The sequence below is a fragment of the Dama dama genome, chromosome 31, assembly GCF_033118175.1.
Source record: "Dama dama isolate Ldn47 chromosome 31, ASM3311817v1, whole genome shotgun sequence".
NCBI classification, from domain to species: Eukaryota; Metazoa; Chordata; class Mammalia; order Artiodactyla; family Cervidae; genus Dama; species Dama dama.
In genome coordinates this window covers 9635365-9651950 of record NC_083711.1, presented here as the reverse complement: position 1 = coordinate 9651950, position 16586 = coordinate 9635365, and the positions used below count along the sequence as shown (strand labels likewise).

Here is a 16586-nt window from a genome sequence, read left to right as displayed (position 1 = left end):
TGCAAGTCAAGGGCAGTGCCAGGCTCTGATTTGGTTCGATTAATTCTTTAGGGCCCACAGTGGTTGTCCTTTCTGGTCCTAGTCCACATCTTGTCTTTCAAGGGTCCCGGGGGGATCTGTTTTCTTGTCCGGATGCCGAGGGCCAACCAGGGCTTGCACAGGGACCTCAGGCTCCTGCCTTGTAGCTCTGTTTGTTTTGGAGCTGCGTCAAGCCAGGCAGGATGGATCACTCTACTTGAACTCTAAAGATGACAGGCACACCGCCCAACCTTCCTCCCCGCCCCACGGCTCTGATAAGTGGGCAGGCCTTGAGCCTGGAGACCCACAGATATACTTGGATGATTTTACGTAAATCAGCTGGGCCATCTCCGGAGCAAGCTCGGAGCAGCTCCGGAAGAGCCACCGGCCAGCAACGCAGCCATGGCCAACAGAACCAACACCTCTGCCCCGTATTACAGCTACGAATACTACCTGGACTACTTGGACCTCATGCCCGTGGATGAGAAGAAGCTGAGAGCCAACAAACGTGAGTCCTGAACTGGGGAAGCCAGCCAATCGGAGGCTGGGGGTTGGCGCAAATGACTTTTCTCCATTCACTTATGAATCCCAACAGATATCACAGGAAAGCCAGAATAGGACTCTGAACTCATAGATAGAAGGGAATGGAGGGAGTATCTATTCTCTTCTGTAATAAGTTGGAAACTAGCCTCCTGAGAAACTAAGACACTCTGGGGTCAGACTACACTGGTGAGACAGATTTCTCAATAGAGTTATATTTGTCTAGGGGTCCAATAAGCTAGATGAGTTTCTTCAGACTGTGGACTTCGAGTTTTCTGTTGTTTCCATGTAGATATGGGAGAGAGTTACCGTGTTCACTTCTAAGATGTGTGACTTACTAATTCTTATTTAAAATACCCAGCGATGCTTCATCTTCATGGTCTCAGGAAGGACCACCAGACAAGTTAACATCCTTTTCCTCATCTTAACCTGCCCAGTCTTTACCTCTGAAGTAACTTGGTAGTTTGTCAATAATCTTCTCTGATTATTCCAGTTACTCAGACCAGATAACAAGTCAGATAAGGAAATGAGCATAAAAAACAAAACAAAGACAAAGTTCCAGGAACCCATCCTTTCTGCCTGTCCTGAGGTCCCTCGGGTTTCAGGGACTTCACTATAATCACACACTATGTCTGTCAAAAATTAATGTGTCCTTAGAAAGAACACAATGCTTCCCATATGGAAAAAAAACATAATCTGTTACAAACCAGCTCAAAACTGAAATTCACTTGGGTGGTGTTATTTAATAAAAGGAGGTAGATCCCTGGCAGGGCCCTTGGGGAAAGTCCTATAGGATGCCTGGTCAGGAAGTGTTCTGTTTCCCATGTCTATCCACCTTCCAGAAGTGAAAGACCTCTGTTTCAGGTTTGCTGAGGACCTCCTGTGTCCCTGACACTGTAGCAAAACTTTTGGGGGGACAATAGATTTGGTGTGTGTTTTCTGATGCAAGCTATATAACCATTAAATGAAAATGCAGAGTTTTTTCACATACAACTCACAGTATGGAAGACATAGAGTAATAGGGAGAAAGTGGCAGATTTGAAATAAAAGCCCACTCACAGATATTAACAAAAGTTCAGAACTTCAAGATCCACGCTGACCTGGATAACATATAGATCTGCATTCAGGAAGGACTTTTTAAAATGCACACAAATTAAATAAAATTCTAGCTCAGCTTCTGACATCTCACTCATCACCTGGGCTCTAAAGCTGATCCCCACTGCCTTGTGTGTGGGGACTGTTTGCAACTTTAGAAGCTTAGAACACACGATCCCAGTCTCCGCCCCCCCGCCCATTACCCACAGACAACTCACATTTCTGGGGAAAGCAGCTGGTGGTCTCTGAATTGTGTGTGAGGTTTGAGATTTTTTTTTTTTTTTTTTTTTTTTTTGCACTCTGAACTAGAGTTGGACACTTGTAACCTGGGGAACTAGAGATGAGGTCAAATAAGTTCTTCCTCAAATTCTCAAACCCAGTAACAATTATTTCAGTAAGGAATCTTGCCAGAGAGACCAGTCACTGTCCCCCACCCCAGACAACCTAGATGTTGAGGACTTTTGACACTCACAGGGAGAGGCCAGGCTTTCTGTCCCTCCTATGAAGAGTAAGTATCTATTGGTATTTTTACAGAACGTATTCAAGTTATACATCTTAGGGGACTGACTAAATAACTCTCCCATATCTGCATACAGACTATAGAAAACATGATATCTACAATTTGAAGAAACCCACCCAGCATATTGGAACTCCAAACAAATACATTAAACTCTATCAAGAAACACATTTTAAGGGAATTCCCTGGTGGCCCAGTGGGTGGAACTGGGTGCTTTCACGGCCCAGGGTCCCGGGTTCAGTTCCTGGTCAGGAATCTAGTAAGATCCCACAAGCCAAGTGCTATGGCCAAAAATAAAGAAACAAACAAATAAAGTTTTAAGTCTCATTTATTAAGAAAAAAGGAAATCCATCTTAAAAGAATGTTCTGTCTCAAAAGTATCTTAGAAAGATACACTGTCACAAAAGTGTCTTAGAAAGTTAATTCTAAATTTATCACAAAGGCTGCCAAATACCATTTTATACCCAAGTCCTAGATATCAGGAATCTTTGATATTCACAGAGGGAGGTGCTTTTTCTGGGCTCCTTTATTCCTATTAATGTCTCACATATCCCGGACTTTATGTCTTACCTGATTTTAATTTCTATTGTCTCTGGGAAAGAAATCTGGGGCTAGGCAAAACTCCCTACCCACCCCACCCCCACAAGGGTGTTTGCACCTTGAATAGGTTAATTGTCTTGTTGTTGTTTTCTTATTTCTGGGTGACTGGCCATGAGCCAGTGACTCTGTCGAGTCTAAGTACGTGGACTCTAAGCCTGTTGGCTGTAATTCGCGTCTGAACTCTGCGGCTCACCAGCTCTGTGTCTTGGGCAAGTAAGTTAGTGAGGCCAGGCCAGATTCAGGAGGAGGGGATTAGATGGGTCCCAGTGCAAGAAGGGTTAAAAATTGGAGGCAGAGGACTTCCCTGGAGGTCCAGTGGTTCAGCCCTTGTGCTTCCAGGGCTGGGGGCAGGGGTTCACTCCCTGGCTGGGGAACTCAGATCCTGCATGCCGCGTGGCACAGCCAAAAACAACCAAAACAAAAAATTGGAGGCAGTCTTTTCATTTCACCATAAACAAGAAAAATATGGCAGATGGCAAGATGTGCTCCAAAGAAAAGTCAAATGGGAAAGGTGGCTAGGAGAGCAGGGACCCAAGGAAGGGCAGAAGAAGGCTAGTAAAGGCCTTGTCAAGGTGACCTGTGAAGAGGTGAGAGATCAAATCTTGACAACGTCTTGGGAAGGAACCTTTTAGGAACACCAAGGGCAAAGGCTCTGAAGCAGAGGAGTGCCTGGTGTATTCCAGGAATGACAAAGAGACTGCAGTGACTATTCCTTTTATTTTGGGGAGCTACTTTTGGAAACTTTTTCTCTTAAAATGGAAACCACTTTATTATTTCATAAGTCAACACAACCCATCCATCAACAGGAAAAAAAAAAATAGAAATACAAGCAATTGATATGAAAAGACACTAACAGAAGAAGCTCAAAGGGCCAAGGAACAGGAGAAAATGCTCAGTGTCATCAGGGAAATGCACTGGGAAAGAACAAGTGGGTACCATTTCACAACCACTCAATCAGCACGAGTTCAAAGGCAGGTATTTGAAGTGTTGGGGTAGGAAGTACAGAAATTAGTACTGTTAAATGCAGCTGATGGGATGAAAATTGAGTTCACAATTAGGGAGAGCAGCTTGGCAAGAACCAAAAAAAGTTACAGATGTTCACAAGCCATCACGCAGAATCCGCTTCCTGGTGTCCACCTAGGGAAGCGCTTGTGTGTGTCCACCAGGATGCATGCACTTCAGTGTTCACAGCAGCACTGTGTCTGACAGTCAGAAATTGGAAATGGCCTAATATCCATCAGCAGGAGATGGGATAAATGAATGACAGGCGTGCTTAGTCACTCAGTCATGTCCCTGACCTGTGTGCTATAGCCCACCAGGCTCCTCTGTCCACGGGATTTTTCAGGCAAGAATACTGGAGTGGGTTGCCATTTCCTCCTCCAGGGGATCTTCCCAACCAAGGGATCGAACCTGAGTCTCCTGTGTCTCCTGCAGGAGACGTCCTTCTTTTCATTGTTCTTTATTTAATCTTTTGAATAATTGATTTTATACTTAATAGCTTAGAGAGTCACTTTATGGGGACATTTTATTACGCAAGAAAGGAAGTGTAATGTTTACACATACGATTCATTCATCCCAATATTTCAATCAGCAAGGTCAACTTGCAGGCAGATTCTTTACCTGAATGTGTTATTACAACCACGTTTAAAAATATATATATATAATATATTTTTATTTCTTTGTTTCCAGTTTTTTATTCATCTTATTTCTTTCACTTTTTTTTTTTTTTTTTGGCCTCATCACGCAATATGTGGGATCTTAGTTCCCCAGGTAGGGATTGAACCCAGGGCCCCTGCAGTGGAAGCTTGGAGTCCCAACCATGGGACCACCTTGCAAGATGTTAAAATACCTTTTCTAAAGTTGGATATGCTCCTCAGTAGATGACTTCACTCTACCTCTCAATGGAGGACAGAGGAGGCTGGCAGGCTGCAGTCCATGGGGTCACAGAGTCAGACACAACTTATCAACTGAACAACAGCAACTACTCAGAAGAATATGGGTGGTAACATTTTGGTGCCTAGCCAACTAGGGTGGTTCTGTGTCTGTATCCTCATATGCACACAGGCATGCACACACACACATTCAAGCACATACACAAACACACCTATACAGCCACATGCAATTGGACTCCTATTCTGTGTGCTGTTTGTAATAACTCCTGCCTGGAACTGCTAAGAGGAGACAGAACGGGTGCAGGATGGAGAACAGTTATATTCCTGTATATAAAAGAGGTGCTTCCAGGAGGTGTTTTGGGAAGAGGAATAGAGGAGGAGCTCCAGACCTCTCAGGGGCCAGATTCTTGCAGGCCAGCCTCGGAAGAGCCCCATAAGCTGTGGGAAATCATGTAAAACAGTAAGCAGGGAAGAGACAAAGTCCGATTTGCTTGCTAAAAATATGGTTCTGGTGGGTATATACATGTGAGGGTCGGTAGGGTAGTGGTCACGTGTGGGCATGAAACAGCCATGCGCTGAGGCTAGAGGCATAAAGTTGAAAAGGTCCTTGGGACTTCGCTGGTGATCCAGTGACTAAGACTCATGCTCTGAGTTTGATCCCTGGTCAGGGAACTAGGTCCCATATGCCACAATTAAGACCTGGTGCGCCCAAATAAATACATATTTTTTTAAAAAAAGACAAGATCTCTAGCCTTAGGCATTGACAGTCTAGGCTGGAGCAGTTGCATACATGAGTGAATGAGTGCCCTGGGATCATAGAATACCATATGGAAATAGACGTACGTGGGACCCATAGAAGCTGATAACTTAATGTCACCCAGCTGGATAGTTACAGATCCAAGACCTCAAATTCAGCTCCCATGCCTCAGGACTCTCCCCAGGATGCTTGTCATGATTAGGGGGCAGGCTCTCCCCAGGATGTGGGATCCAGCAGAGCAGAAAACCTTGTCCACCTGTCTGTCCGTCTCTCTCCCCACAGCTCAGAATGGGGCCGAGCACACAGCAGGCACGCGCATCTGGTGAGGGTGTCTTCTTGGCTCATACGTGGCCCCCTTCTTGTCATGTGCTCACAGGGCTCTTCTTGGTGTAAACGCAGACAGAGGGTATGTGGTCTCTTTCTCTTCTTATAAAGGCACTAACCCCATCATGAGGGCCCCACCCTCATGACCTCTTCTAAACCTAATTAGCTCTCAAGGCCCCACCTGCAAATACTATCACCCTGGGGATTAGGACTTCCACACGTCGGGGGTGGTAGGGACACGAGCATTCAGTCTATAGTGGTACCTTTGTCTTGGCCATCAGCTGAAGCAGACAGAGACAATTCACCATACGCATTCTGTTTCCTAGATATATTTCAAAACAGATCTGGCTGTGTATGCTATTTTGTACCCTGCTCTTATTGACCTCACTATCTTCTGTTTCCCCATGTTGTGAAATATTCTTTCACAAAAACCTTGTAAGTAGCTGTCTGGTGTTCTAGAAATTGGTGTCTTTGAACATATAGAATGCTTCCAGGATTTTGGTCTTATAAGCAGTGGCCCCAGGGAAAGGACTCCTTCCACTGCTGTGTGTTTAGTAAAGATATCTTGCCTACTTTTGTCCTCAGTACTTGAATTCAAATAAGTTTATTTAAAAAAAGAAAAAGCCAGGAACTTCCCTTGTGGTCCGGGGGTTGAGACTCCGCCTGTCAATGCAGAGGACACATGTTCAATTCCTGGTCCAAGAAGATCCCAATGCCCTGGGGCAACTAAGCCCGTCTGCCACAACTACTGAACCTGTGCTCTGCAACAAGAGAAGCCAATGCAATGAGAGGCCTGAGTATCCCAACTAGAGGAGCCCCTTGTTTGCCAAAACTAGAGAAATCCCACACCCAGCAGCAAAGACCCAGCACAGACATAAATAAATAAATTTAAAAGAGCCTAAAAATGCAAAACCAGAAATCTCCCTCATCCAAAGTCTGTGCTCCCGTATCACGGTATCTCTTTTGTTTCTTGTGAGGATCAGCAGGAAGCAGCATCAGGCTGTCTCAGGCTTTGAAGGTAGAGTAACATAGGTGTGCATCCCGGTAAGCCTGGACAGAGGTCAGCCACAGAGAGCCTGTGACCTCAGTTGCTGACAAATGCAACTTTCTCTCCTTGCCAGCTTCTCTGGGTTGGATCTCCACCCCAGTCAAACAAATCACAAACCATCACGCCCAGGTCTGTGTACATGAAAGACAGAAAGATGCCAGGAATGCTTTAGGGGGAGACAGAGAGGCAAAGCTCTCCCTTGGATCGCCTCACTAGAAGGTCACCTGGGGCAGTGGGTTGACATGGTGAAGGCCAGACTGGGTTTGACTTATGTCAAGTAGAGAAAGAGACAAAAATAGAAGGAAAAAAATACCCGAGTTCATGTGTTAACCTAACAAGCAAGAAGGATTTTAAGATTTTTGTGTTCATGCCCAGATGGTGGAATTTATTCCATCATGGCTGGACGGATAATTGAAAAGATCTCAGGATGCAGACACATTTTTATGAGCCTTCAACACTGAGTTGAAGGTTGTGGGTTGCCCTTCCCCAGGGAAGGCTTGAAATCTGGTGTGTGATTCTGTTACAGGAACTTCACAAAGACTGTCACCCATGTGATTTTCAGACATGGCTTCTGTTTCATGGAAATGTTAAGAATCTCCCCAGTTCTGTCAAAAAGGTGGAAAACAGAAATCTGTCTCCTGAGACCCTGCCTGAACAAACTGATTCCACATTTGATTCTGTTCCCCTTTTCAGAGGCTAAGCTCTGGAGGAAAAAAAGACAATCTCATATTCCCATCTTACAGTGAAAATACAGTTAATGTTAATACGATGTGTCTCCAAATACTGGTTGAATGCTCCCTTGCAGGGAGTACTGAGGTGGATTGATTTCCCTTGGGTAGTGCCTGCCTTGCTGCTGTATTATTTACCTCTTAGGTCAGTATGTCTTCTTCCTTTAATTACCAGTTAGAAAGAATTTGCCAAAGCCCACACCAACTTCTGCTGAGGCACTGCCTCTGGCAGCTTCAATAATAAGGCAGTCTGTTCATCTGCTTCTCCAACAACTGGGAAAAGAAGAACAAAAACACACCACTAACCAATCTCTTCTGAACAATCACTAACCAGTTTCTTCTGGACACAGTGAGCAGACTTCAGCGTGAAGACTGAATGAGGATAAGCCTTCTCTTCTGGTCAGAGCGATCAAGTTCAGGCAGTTGCTGTTCAGTTGCTGAGTTGTGTCCAACTCTTTGCGACCCCGTGGACTTCAGCATGCCAGGGTTCCCTGTCCTTCACCATTTCCCAGAGTTTGCTCAAACTCACGTCCATTGAGTCGATGATGCTATTCATCTCTTTCAGTCACAGCCAACAAGTTCAGGTTACAACTTTTGCTTTTTTTCTCTTTTTTGGCTGTGCTGGGTCTCAGTTGTGGCACTTAGTTGCGGCATGCAGCTGGGCTTCTCTTGTTGAGGAGCGCGGGCTCTACAGCACCCAGTCCCTCTAGCTCCAGTAGGCTTAGTTGCCCTGCAATATGTGGGATCTTAGCTCTCCAACCAGGGATCCAATGCACATCCCTTGAATTGAAAGGTGGATCCTTAACCACCGGGCCACCAGGGAAGTCCCACAACTTTTATTATGATGTCTGAGCCTTCTGCAGATGGTCGGTTCCATGGGTACGATGTAAGCAGTGAAAGAGGTTTTTAAACAAAGATTGACAATGTAATCTTGGAACAAATTTCCCATCAAGCTAGCCTCATGTGGAGCTGCTGTACTTGAGTGAGTCTGTCATTCCTCAAAACCTGCTTGGGACTCGTCCTTTAGAACTGACTTTGGTGGCCCTGACACATTCTATGAAATGTCCACAGTGATATATTATGTATTTCTTTGGAAGGTAGATTTGCTTCTGGGAAACAGTTTAGAATCACCCAGAAACCAATCAGGTGGATGAAATTAAGTGATTGGTTCCATTTGGGTATTGGAAATAAGATATGATCTCGTAAAGTAGCATAATTGATGTGTGTGTGTGTGGGGGGGTTATCCTTGAAGATAATTCCAAAAGAAGAATTTATAAATGTTTGATCAATATAGATATTTTGGAAAATTTACATGACTGTACCGTAGAGAGGGTTTCCCTCATAGCTCAGTTGGTAAAGAATCTGCCTGCAATGCAGGAGACCTGAGTTCAATTCCTGGGTCAAGAAGATCCCCTGGAGAAGGAAATGGCAACCCACTCCAGTATTCTTGCCTGGAGAGTTCCATGGACAGAGGAATCCAGCAGGCTCCAGTCCATGGTGTCACAAGAGTTGGACACGACTTAGCGACCAAACCACCACCACCACCACAGTAGAGAGAGGATGATTATTTTGAAGGTCAGCATTTACTTGCAATTGTCAGTTGTGGTATGTTCATTTAAGAAGTCATTTATTGATTTTTGTACAGATTCGATGGAGAAAATTGGTTACATTAATGGAGTTCCAGATCAAACAGACTTTGATTTCTCTCTCATGTATAAGTTTGCAGGGCAGGGTGGTAGGTCAGCTCCATGAAGTCTTCAAGGACTGGCTTTGTTTTAGCTCACACCTCTGCCATCCCTGGGATGTGTTCCAGTTCTGGCTATAGCCATCACATCCATGTTCTGGGTAGCAAAATGGAGTAAGGGAAAGTGAAGGGATCCATGTATTAGAAATCTAGGCATCTCTGCAGGACTCCTGGAAGCCGGCCTGCAAATGCTGCATTCACATCTCATTGGCCAGAACCTTGTCACATGACCGTACTAACTGAAAGGGAGGCTGGGAAATATAGTCTCTATCGCAGGCAGCCATGTGCCTGGCTACAGGAGGGGATCTATTACTATGGAAGCAGGTGAAGGATTGATAAGAGCAATTACCTTTACTCGTAGCTTACGTTTTAGGGCACTTGAAGGAAGCAGTGATATCACTTGCCACAAAACCCTCTTAACAGAAATAATAATTTTAATTCTATGTACAGGTCATTTCATAGCCATTAAATGAGGAAATCCCGCCATGGGCATTGCATATGCATATTATTTTATTTAATTTGCACAGCAGTCTATATAACACACACTATTATCCCCATTTAACCAATGAGGAAACAGATTTGGAGATGTAAAAATCTCAGATTGCTTGAGATCACAAAGCTAGGAAATAGTCAAGTCAGAATTTGAACTCAAAATCAACCTCCTCCAGGGTCTAGGCTCTTAACCCCATCATTACCCCCCAGGAAGGGAAAGATCTTGCGATTAACTTTCTCCTGGGACTCTAGAGAAGAGGGAAGGGAAGGGGAGTTTTCCAAGACTGAACCAGTTTCGTTGTCAAGCCAGTCCAGTGCTTCTTGTAAAGACAAGCTCACAGTTGTTTAAACATTTCCCACCCTGGAGAATGACAGTCCTTGCCCTTGTAACAAAATGTTCTCGCCAAGCACTTAGGCTGACCCTTAAGGAGGAAGAGGAAAAAACCCTATTTTCTTGGCTGCCTTTTTCAAAAGCACATGATGAAAGAGAATGCAGTGCAGGAAATGGCTGGTATCTGCTGTTCGCTCTTTTGGTCTGACAAAATTAAAATTTCACTTCTCTGAAGACTCTGTGTTCTGGAAGAGGTATCATCTCATTTCCTGCTCAGCATCTGGAGATAATGACCAAGGGCTAGGACAGACAGAGTGAGCCTGGGAGAGGGGAAAAGGGCGTCTCAACTGCTCAATTTCTGATGCTGTTTTCTTCGAGGCTCTGATGGAACTTATCTAGGTACCAAAGACCTCAAATCCTGCATTTTTTTTTTTAATAAAAGAAAAAGAGCGTTAGTGTCTGCAGAAATCTGAAATTTCCTTAAACAATAGAACTCCCAAACCAAGTTTTCTGAGAACATATATACTCTTATACTTTGAGGGTTAGACAATAAATTGTGACTCTTTAGGACAGAGTTGAATTGAAGCAGATTCTGGGGAATAATACAGTGAGCAGGCAAGGAACACTTTGAAAGTCAGAGGCTTCTTTTGATTGATATATACACACTGCTGCTGCTACTGCTGCTAAGTTACTTCAGTCGTGTCCGACTCTGTGTGACCCCATCCCTGGGATTCTCCAGGCAAGAACACTGGAGTGGGTTGCCATTTCCTTCTCCAATGCATAAAAGTGAAAAGTGAAAGTGAAGTCGCTCAGTCACGTCTGACTCTTCACGACCCCATGGACTGCAGCCTACCAGGCTCCTCCGTCCATGGGATTTTCCAGGCAAGAGTACTGGAGTGGGGTGCCATTGCCTTCTTCGATATACACACTACTATACATAAAATAGAAAACTAATAAGGACCTACTCTATAGCACAGGGAAATCTACTCAATACTCAGTAATGGCCTATATAGGAAGAGAATTTAAGAAAGAGTGTATATTGTGTCTGACTCTTTGCGACCCCATGGACTGTAGCTCTCCAGGCACCTCTGTCCTTGGAATTCTCCAGGCAAGAATTCTGGAGTGGGTAGTCATTCCTTTCTCCAGGGGATCTTCCCAACCCGGGGATCGAACCCAGGTCTCCTGCATTGCAGGTGGATTCTTTACCACTTAGCCACCAGGGTAACCATGTGTATGTGTATGTACGTATATAAGTATATTTATATATATATATATATATATATATATATATATATATATATATAGAGAGAGAGAGAGAGAGATGATTCACTTTGCTGTACATCTGAAACTAACACACATTTGGCTATATTAGGAGTTTGCTTTGTTTGGGTTTTTATAGCTTTTTTGCTTTCTGGAAGACAAGATGTTCCAGGCTCAATTTGTAGGTTTCTTATCCCAGATCGTGGATTTTTAAAAATTAAAAAAAAACGAAGCTGAGTACAGACAGCAGCAACCTCATTTCCTGTTTCCCAGGAGCCCATGCATCCCCTTTAACAGTGTGACGCTCCAGGGCAGGCCAGCCATTTCTCAGATCACGGAAAGGAAGCAGAGAGGATGTGAGTCAGCCTGGGGGGCTTTGCTGTCCTTGCCTCTCTGCCGTGTGAGTGCCAACTTGCTGATACATTTCACGGTGGTGGAGTCCATGAGGCCTTTTGCCAATACTGCATCTTTTCCTTATTACCTGTTTTTGACACTTTAGGATTTAAAATCAACTCATATAAGGTTTTAGTTTCTCCCTCTAGCTGTCTTGGGTCGTAGAGGGCAGAGGTAACAATTTTACTCAATAACTAGTATTTACCCCACACATCTCTAATCATTCATCCATTCAGTTATTTGTTCATTTATTTATCCATTTATTAACACTTTTCTACCTGAATACGTCACAGAAATTTCTTTTGTTAGAACAGAACCCGACAGAAGGCAGGCAGGACTAGTCCTGGTGATACAGCAGGAGTGTCGAGGAGGATGCTGCTGGACAGGTGCTGAATCCTAAGGGGTGTCAGCGATTTCTGGCGGGCGAGGTTGGCCTCCTCGGAATCCTTAACAGCCCCCAGCAGAGCCTGACTTGCATAGGCGCTTACGACATGCCTGCTGATTACCGTCCTTCAGTGGCTTCCTTGGGTCATTCACGTAGGCGCCCAGCATATCCCACTCTGGGGCATCTTGTCCTGGGGGCAGGAGTGTGTCTGGGATAAGATACTTGCAGACACTAATTATGAACTCAGTATGCTTCCCTGGTGGCTCAGTGGTAAAGAATCTGCCCGCAGTGTAGGAGATGCGGACTTGATCCCTGGGTCAGGAAGATCCCCTGGAGGAGGAAACGGCAACCCACTTCAGCATCCTTGCATGGGAAATCCCATGGACAGAGGAGCCTGGTGGGCTACAGTCCATGGGGTCACACAGAGTTGGACACGACTTAGCGACAAAAACAATAATCTGTGCCCAGAGCCATGGAAGCAAACAAGAGAAACAAACACATTCCTACAGTTCCCTAGCAACTTGCAGAATGTTTTGACCTGGACTCTGGATAAATGTACCTCTGAAACCACCAGGTTCCACCAGGTTCTACCAGGGCCCGGAAGAGGCTGAGCATCCTTCCTGTTTTTCCTGGCTCTCTTCACCTCCAGCCACGGATACAGCCAGAGTGGTGGCTGCAATGGTACTTCTTCCTCTTGCCACTGCTCCCCACCTGGCCCTGTGCCCCAGAAAGAGAGGGACCATCTCCTTTCACCTCCAGCAGGCTGGCCGGGGCAGCCTTGGGTAATATCTCCACAGCCTGGCCCTCCCTGGAGCAGGTTAGCAGCATTGTCTGGTGCATATCATTTTTCTAAGTCTCTGATCTTGGAGTCTTTGAAGTGGTCCCCAACTGGGCTGGTCGCAGAAGGCCCCTGGTAGGGGCTGCAGTCCTCACAGGAGAGAGGAGGCTGTCCTGCCACGTGAAGTTGCTCACAGCACTTTCTTCTCCTTCCTGGGAGGAAGGAAGAAGGGAAAACCCACTCTCTGAGCAACAGAAGCAGCCAAAAAATCAAGTCGGGGGTGGGGGGTGGTGGTGGCGTGGGAACCTAGTTTCATTGACTGTTTTTCCCTCCATCATCAGCCTCAACTGACCCAGTGACTCGTCGCTCTGGGGAAAAGCCAGGTCCCTGCTGCCTCTTTCCTTCCTAAGGTCATCATTATTATTTAATTGTTATTATTATTTTGGCTGTGCCGGGTCTTCATTGGAGCGCAACGCTCTTACTTCTGGAGCAGGCTTGGTTGCCCTGTGGCACATGGGATCTCAGTTCCCCGTCCAGGGACTGTACCCATGTACCCTGCATTGGGTGTTGCTAGTGGTAAAGAACTGCCTGCCAAGGCAGGAGACGTATGAAACACGGGTTCGATCCCTGGGTCGGGAAGATCCCCTGGAGGAGGGCATGGCACCCCACTCCAGCATCCTTGCCTGCAGAATCCCATGGACAGAGGAGCCTGGCGGGCTCACACAGAGTTGGACACGACAGAAGCTACTCAGCACACAGGCAGGCACACGGTGCCCTGGAAGGCAGATCCTTATCCACCAGACCACCAGGGAAGTCCCTCGAGGCTGTTATTGGCGGGAAAATCTTCTCACTGGTCACTGACTGGGAAGGCTCTCTCCCAGAGCCCCAGTTCCGCAGCAGACGGGGACCGAGGGGCATGTGAGATCACACTGATGTCGACATGTGCGTCCCCCACCCACAGATTCGATCGTCATCGCCTTCTGGGTGAGCCTGGCAGCTTTCGTGGTTTTTCTCTTCCTCATCCTTCTCTACATGTCCTGGTCAGGCTCTCCGCAGACGAGGTAAGGACAGGGGTGTGCGGCTAAACAGGGGGCCACCATGTCCGAGGTAGAATACTCTGGCCGTGAAAAGGAATAAGGCCTTTTGATTCATGCTACCTGGATGAACCTCAGAAACACTGTGCTACATGGAGGAAGCCAGACAGCAAAGGCCACACACCGTGACTCCGTGGCTGTGAAACATTGCAGAAGAGACAAACGCATGGACACAGAAGGACTAGTGGTTGCCCAGGGCTGGGGAGAAGCAAAGGGAGATGACTGCTCAGGGGTAGGGGTTTCTTTCAGCGATGGTGGTAACGGTCCCACAACTCAGGGAACATACTAAAGAGGGCTGGATTTTACATTTTGAGCTTGGTTGTGTACAGAATATACCTCCGTTAAGCTGCTGCAGATAATGAAGCCAAAGTGACCCTGTGCTAACCAGGTCACCAGTTCACCAGGAAAGCCAAGACCCTCACCTGTGGCCACCTTCTGCTGTCAGATGCCTGCTGTGTACCTCCATGGTTCAGTTGGGGGCATTCACGCGTTCCAAGCAGTCATTAGAGCCGAGCTCATTAGACATTCACTCTCCTGTGCTCACGCAGTTGGCCTCCCACACTCAATTTTCCTCTGGCTTAATCCACCCAAGACAGCCACTGCTGTCCTAAGAATGATGCTTCCAAAGGCTCTATACCACCTGCCTCCCTGCCATGGCTGATGGGACCAGGGACGGGCAGCTAACCCAGAGAGGGTGACTGAGGGCAAGCCGTTGCCTCCTGGAGAAGTGTGTGGCCTGGCAGGATAGCTGGGGTCAGGAGGCACTGATGTGTCCAGAGGAAGACATGGGGGACAGGGGTGGGGCAGAGGGCTGGGCCCCTATTCTGGACCAAGTCTGGGGAGTGGGAACCAGGAGTCAGCACAGGAAGCTGGGGGCAGGGAGAGGTGAGCAGAGCTGTCCCGAGAGGAGGGGAAGAGGAGCCTCCAAGCCTCCGAGAGAACCAGAGGGCAGCCCCTGTGCCTGGGGGTGGGGTGGGGGCCCATGGCCAGTTCCCTGAGGATCTGAAGATGCATAGACTAGTCTTGGGGGCGGGAGGGGCTCTATTTCTTCTAGCCCTTTCCCCACCCATGGCATCCACAGTGTCTCACCCATCAGGTCTACACACACCAGGTCGTCCTGGCTCCCCTCGGTCACATGTGGGAGGTGGGGACCAGCTTTGGAGCAATGAAGAAACCTAGTCCTTCAGTTTTCAGAACTCACATTGAAGCTAAGCAGATTCTTACCCTCAAGAGATGTCCTGATGGACCAACCAAAGAAATCGCCCTTGTCTTCTACTCTTCTGAGGTGACCTGGAGCCAGCCCTGTGCTAAGGACCGTCAGCTCCCACCCAGGCGGAAGGTTCCGAGGTCCAGTGGGCACGTGGGGGTCTCTCCCATCTCCTGGGCTGCGATTTTACAACAGGGCAAAACGCTGATGCTGCTTTCCCCCAACCGGCCACATGGCTCGCTAAACAAACCACTCTCCAGGGACTTTGTGACGATGAATGCTCATGTTGTAGCCACGCATTCCCGGAAACAAACTCACTCAGAAGACAATGCAGATCATGGCGTGCAGTTTATTACACTGGCGGGCCCAAGGCAGAGTCTCCTCTTAGCTAAGGGCCCCAACCAGATTTTGGGAAAACCTTATATACCCTAAGCGTATGTGCACAAACCCACCTCCCCAAATTCCCTGAAACTAGTCTGAATAAAGGAAAAGAAAGATACAAAGTTAACCGGTGATTTGTGATTCGTATGCCTTAAGCCTAGGTAGTTAACAGTGGACAGTTATCAATAGGCCTGTGGTCATACCCCAATAAGCATAATAGAATGCCTGATTCTATTTGGTTGCATAGATAATTAGGGTATCCTTTTAGGCGATGGAGAGCCCTGGGGCTCTTCCTTCCGGGGGCCTGGTTTTCCAGTTGGTATGTCGTTTCCATAGATACTGGGCATAGAGCTCAAAGTCCCCGCTGGGCTTTTGCCGGGCAGGAGGGTGTTGCAGGAGGTCCCCAGGAAGGACTCTTCCCTGGGCAGCTTGGATGTCTTCTCCCATCTGCTCTGTCTGCAGGAACAACGCCACCCAGCGGCCCCCAACATGTTCCTGGAGTCTCGGCCTCAGCCTGCTCTGCGTCTGGAGGCAACCCCAGCACGCCAGGGCCCCCACAGGGGACCCTGCAGCCTCACCGAGCTCGGTCGAGGAAGGAGACGCTGGAGCATCCCGGCCTGTCCAGAGGCTGCAACGGGAGAGCCCCTCCACCTCGGCGCCCCCAGGCCCACCCTACTCTCCTCTGGGAACTGGCCCTCGATGGGGCCCCACAGGGCACCAGCTGACGTCAGCAACACGCCCAGTGAGCCTCGCCTGCAGACAGAACCTCTCGATGGGAGAACCAACACCCCAAACCCACGTGCCCTCTGGAAGCCTGTTTACATAGCGGGACGGGCAAGTAGGTCAAGGATGAGGCCACCAGGGGGCACGTGTAAGCATCTGTCCTGGGCCAGCAACCAGGCCCCACTAACCGAGGGAAACAGGCACAAATGTTGCTCCTTCTTATTTAGCGCACTTACCGCTTATGCTTGCATTGAGGACAGAGAAATAAAATATATATGA

The 16586-nt window shown here is 47.2% G+C and overlaps 1 protein-coding gene across 1 annotated transcript; it reads left to right on the top strand.

Moving 5' to 3' along the window:
• Positions 1 to 343: 343 nt before the first annotated feature.
• MRAP (melanocortin 2 receptor accessory protein) lies at positions 344 to 16586 on the top strand. The gene is made up of 3 exons (XM_061134310.1): positions 344 to 526; positions 13864 to 13963; positions 16047 to 16586. Exons 1-3 carry the CDS (start codon positions 421 to 423, stop codon positions 16408 to 16410), a joined length of 570 nt encoding a protein of 189 aa, XP_060990293.1. The 5' UTR covers positions 344 to 420; the 3' UTR covers positions 16411 to 16586.

Coding starts and splice junctions, on each gene's coding strand:
- MRAP (XM_061134310.1), top strand. CDS start 421: ATGGCCAACAGAACCAACACCTCTGCCCCGTATTACAGCTACGAATAC. Junction 527..13,863: donor GAAGCTGAGAGCCAACAAAC/GTGAGTCCTGAA, acceptor CCCCACCCACAG/ATTCGATCGTCATCGCCTTC. Junction 13,964..16,046: donor TCAGGCTCTCCGCAGACGAG/GTAAGGACAGGG, acceptor CTCTGTCTGCAG/GAACAACGCCACCCAGCGGC.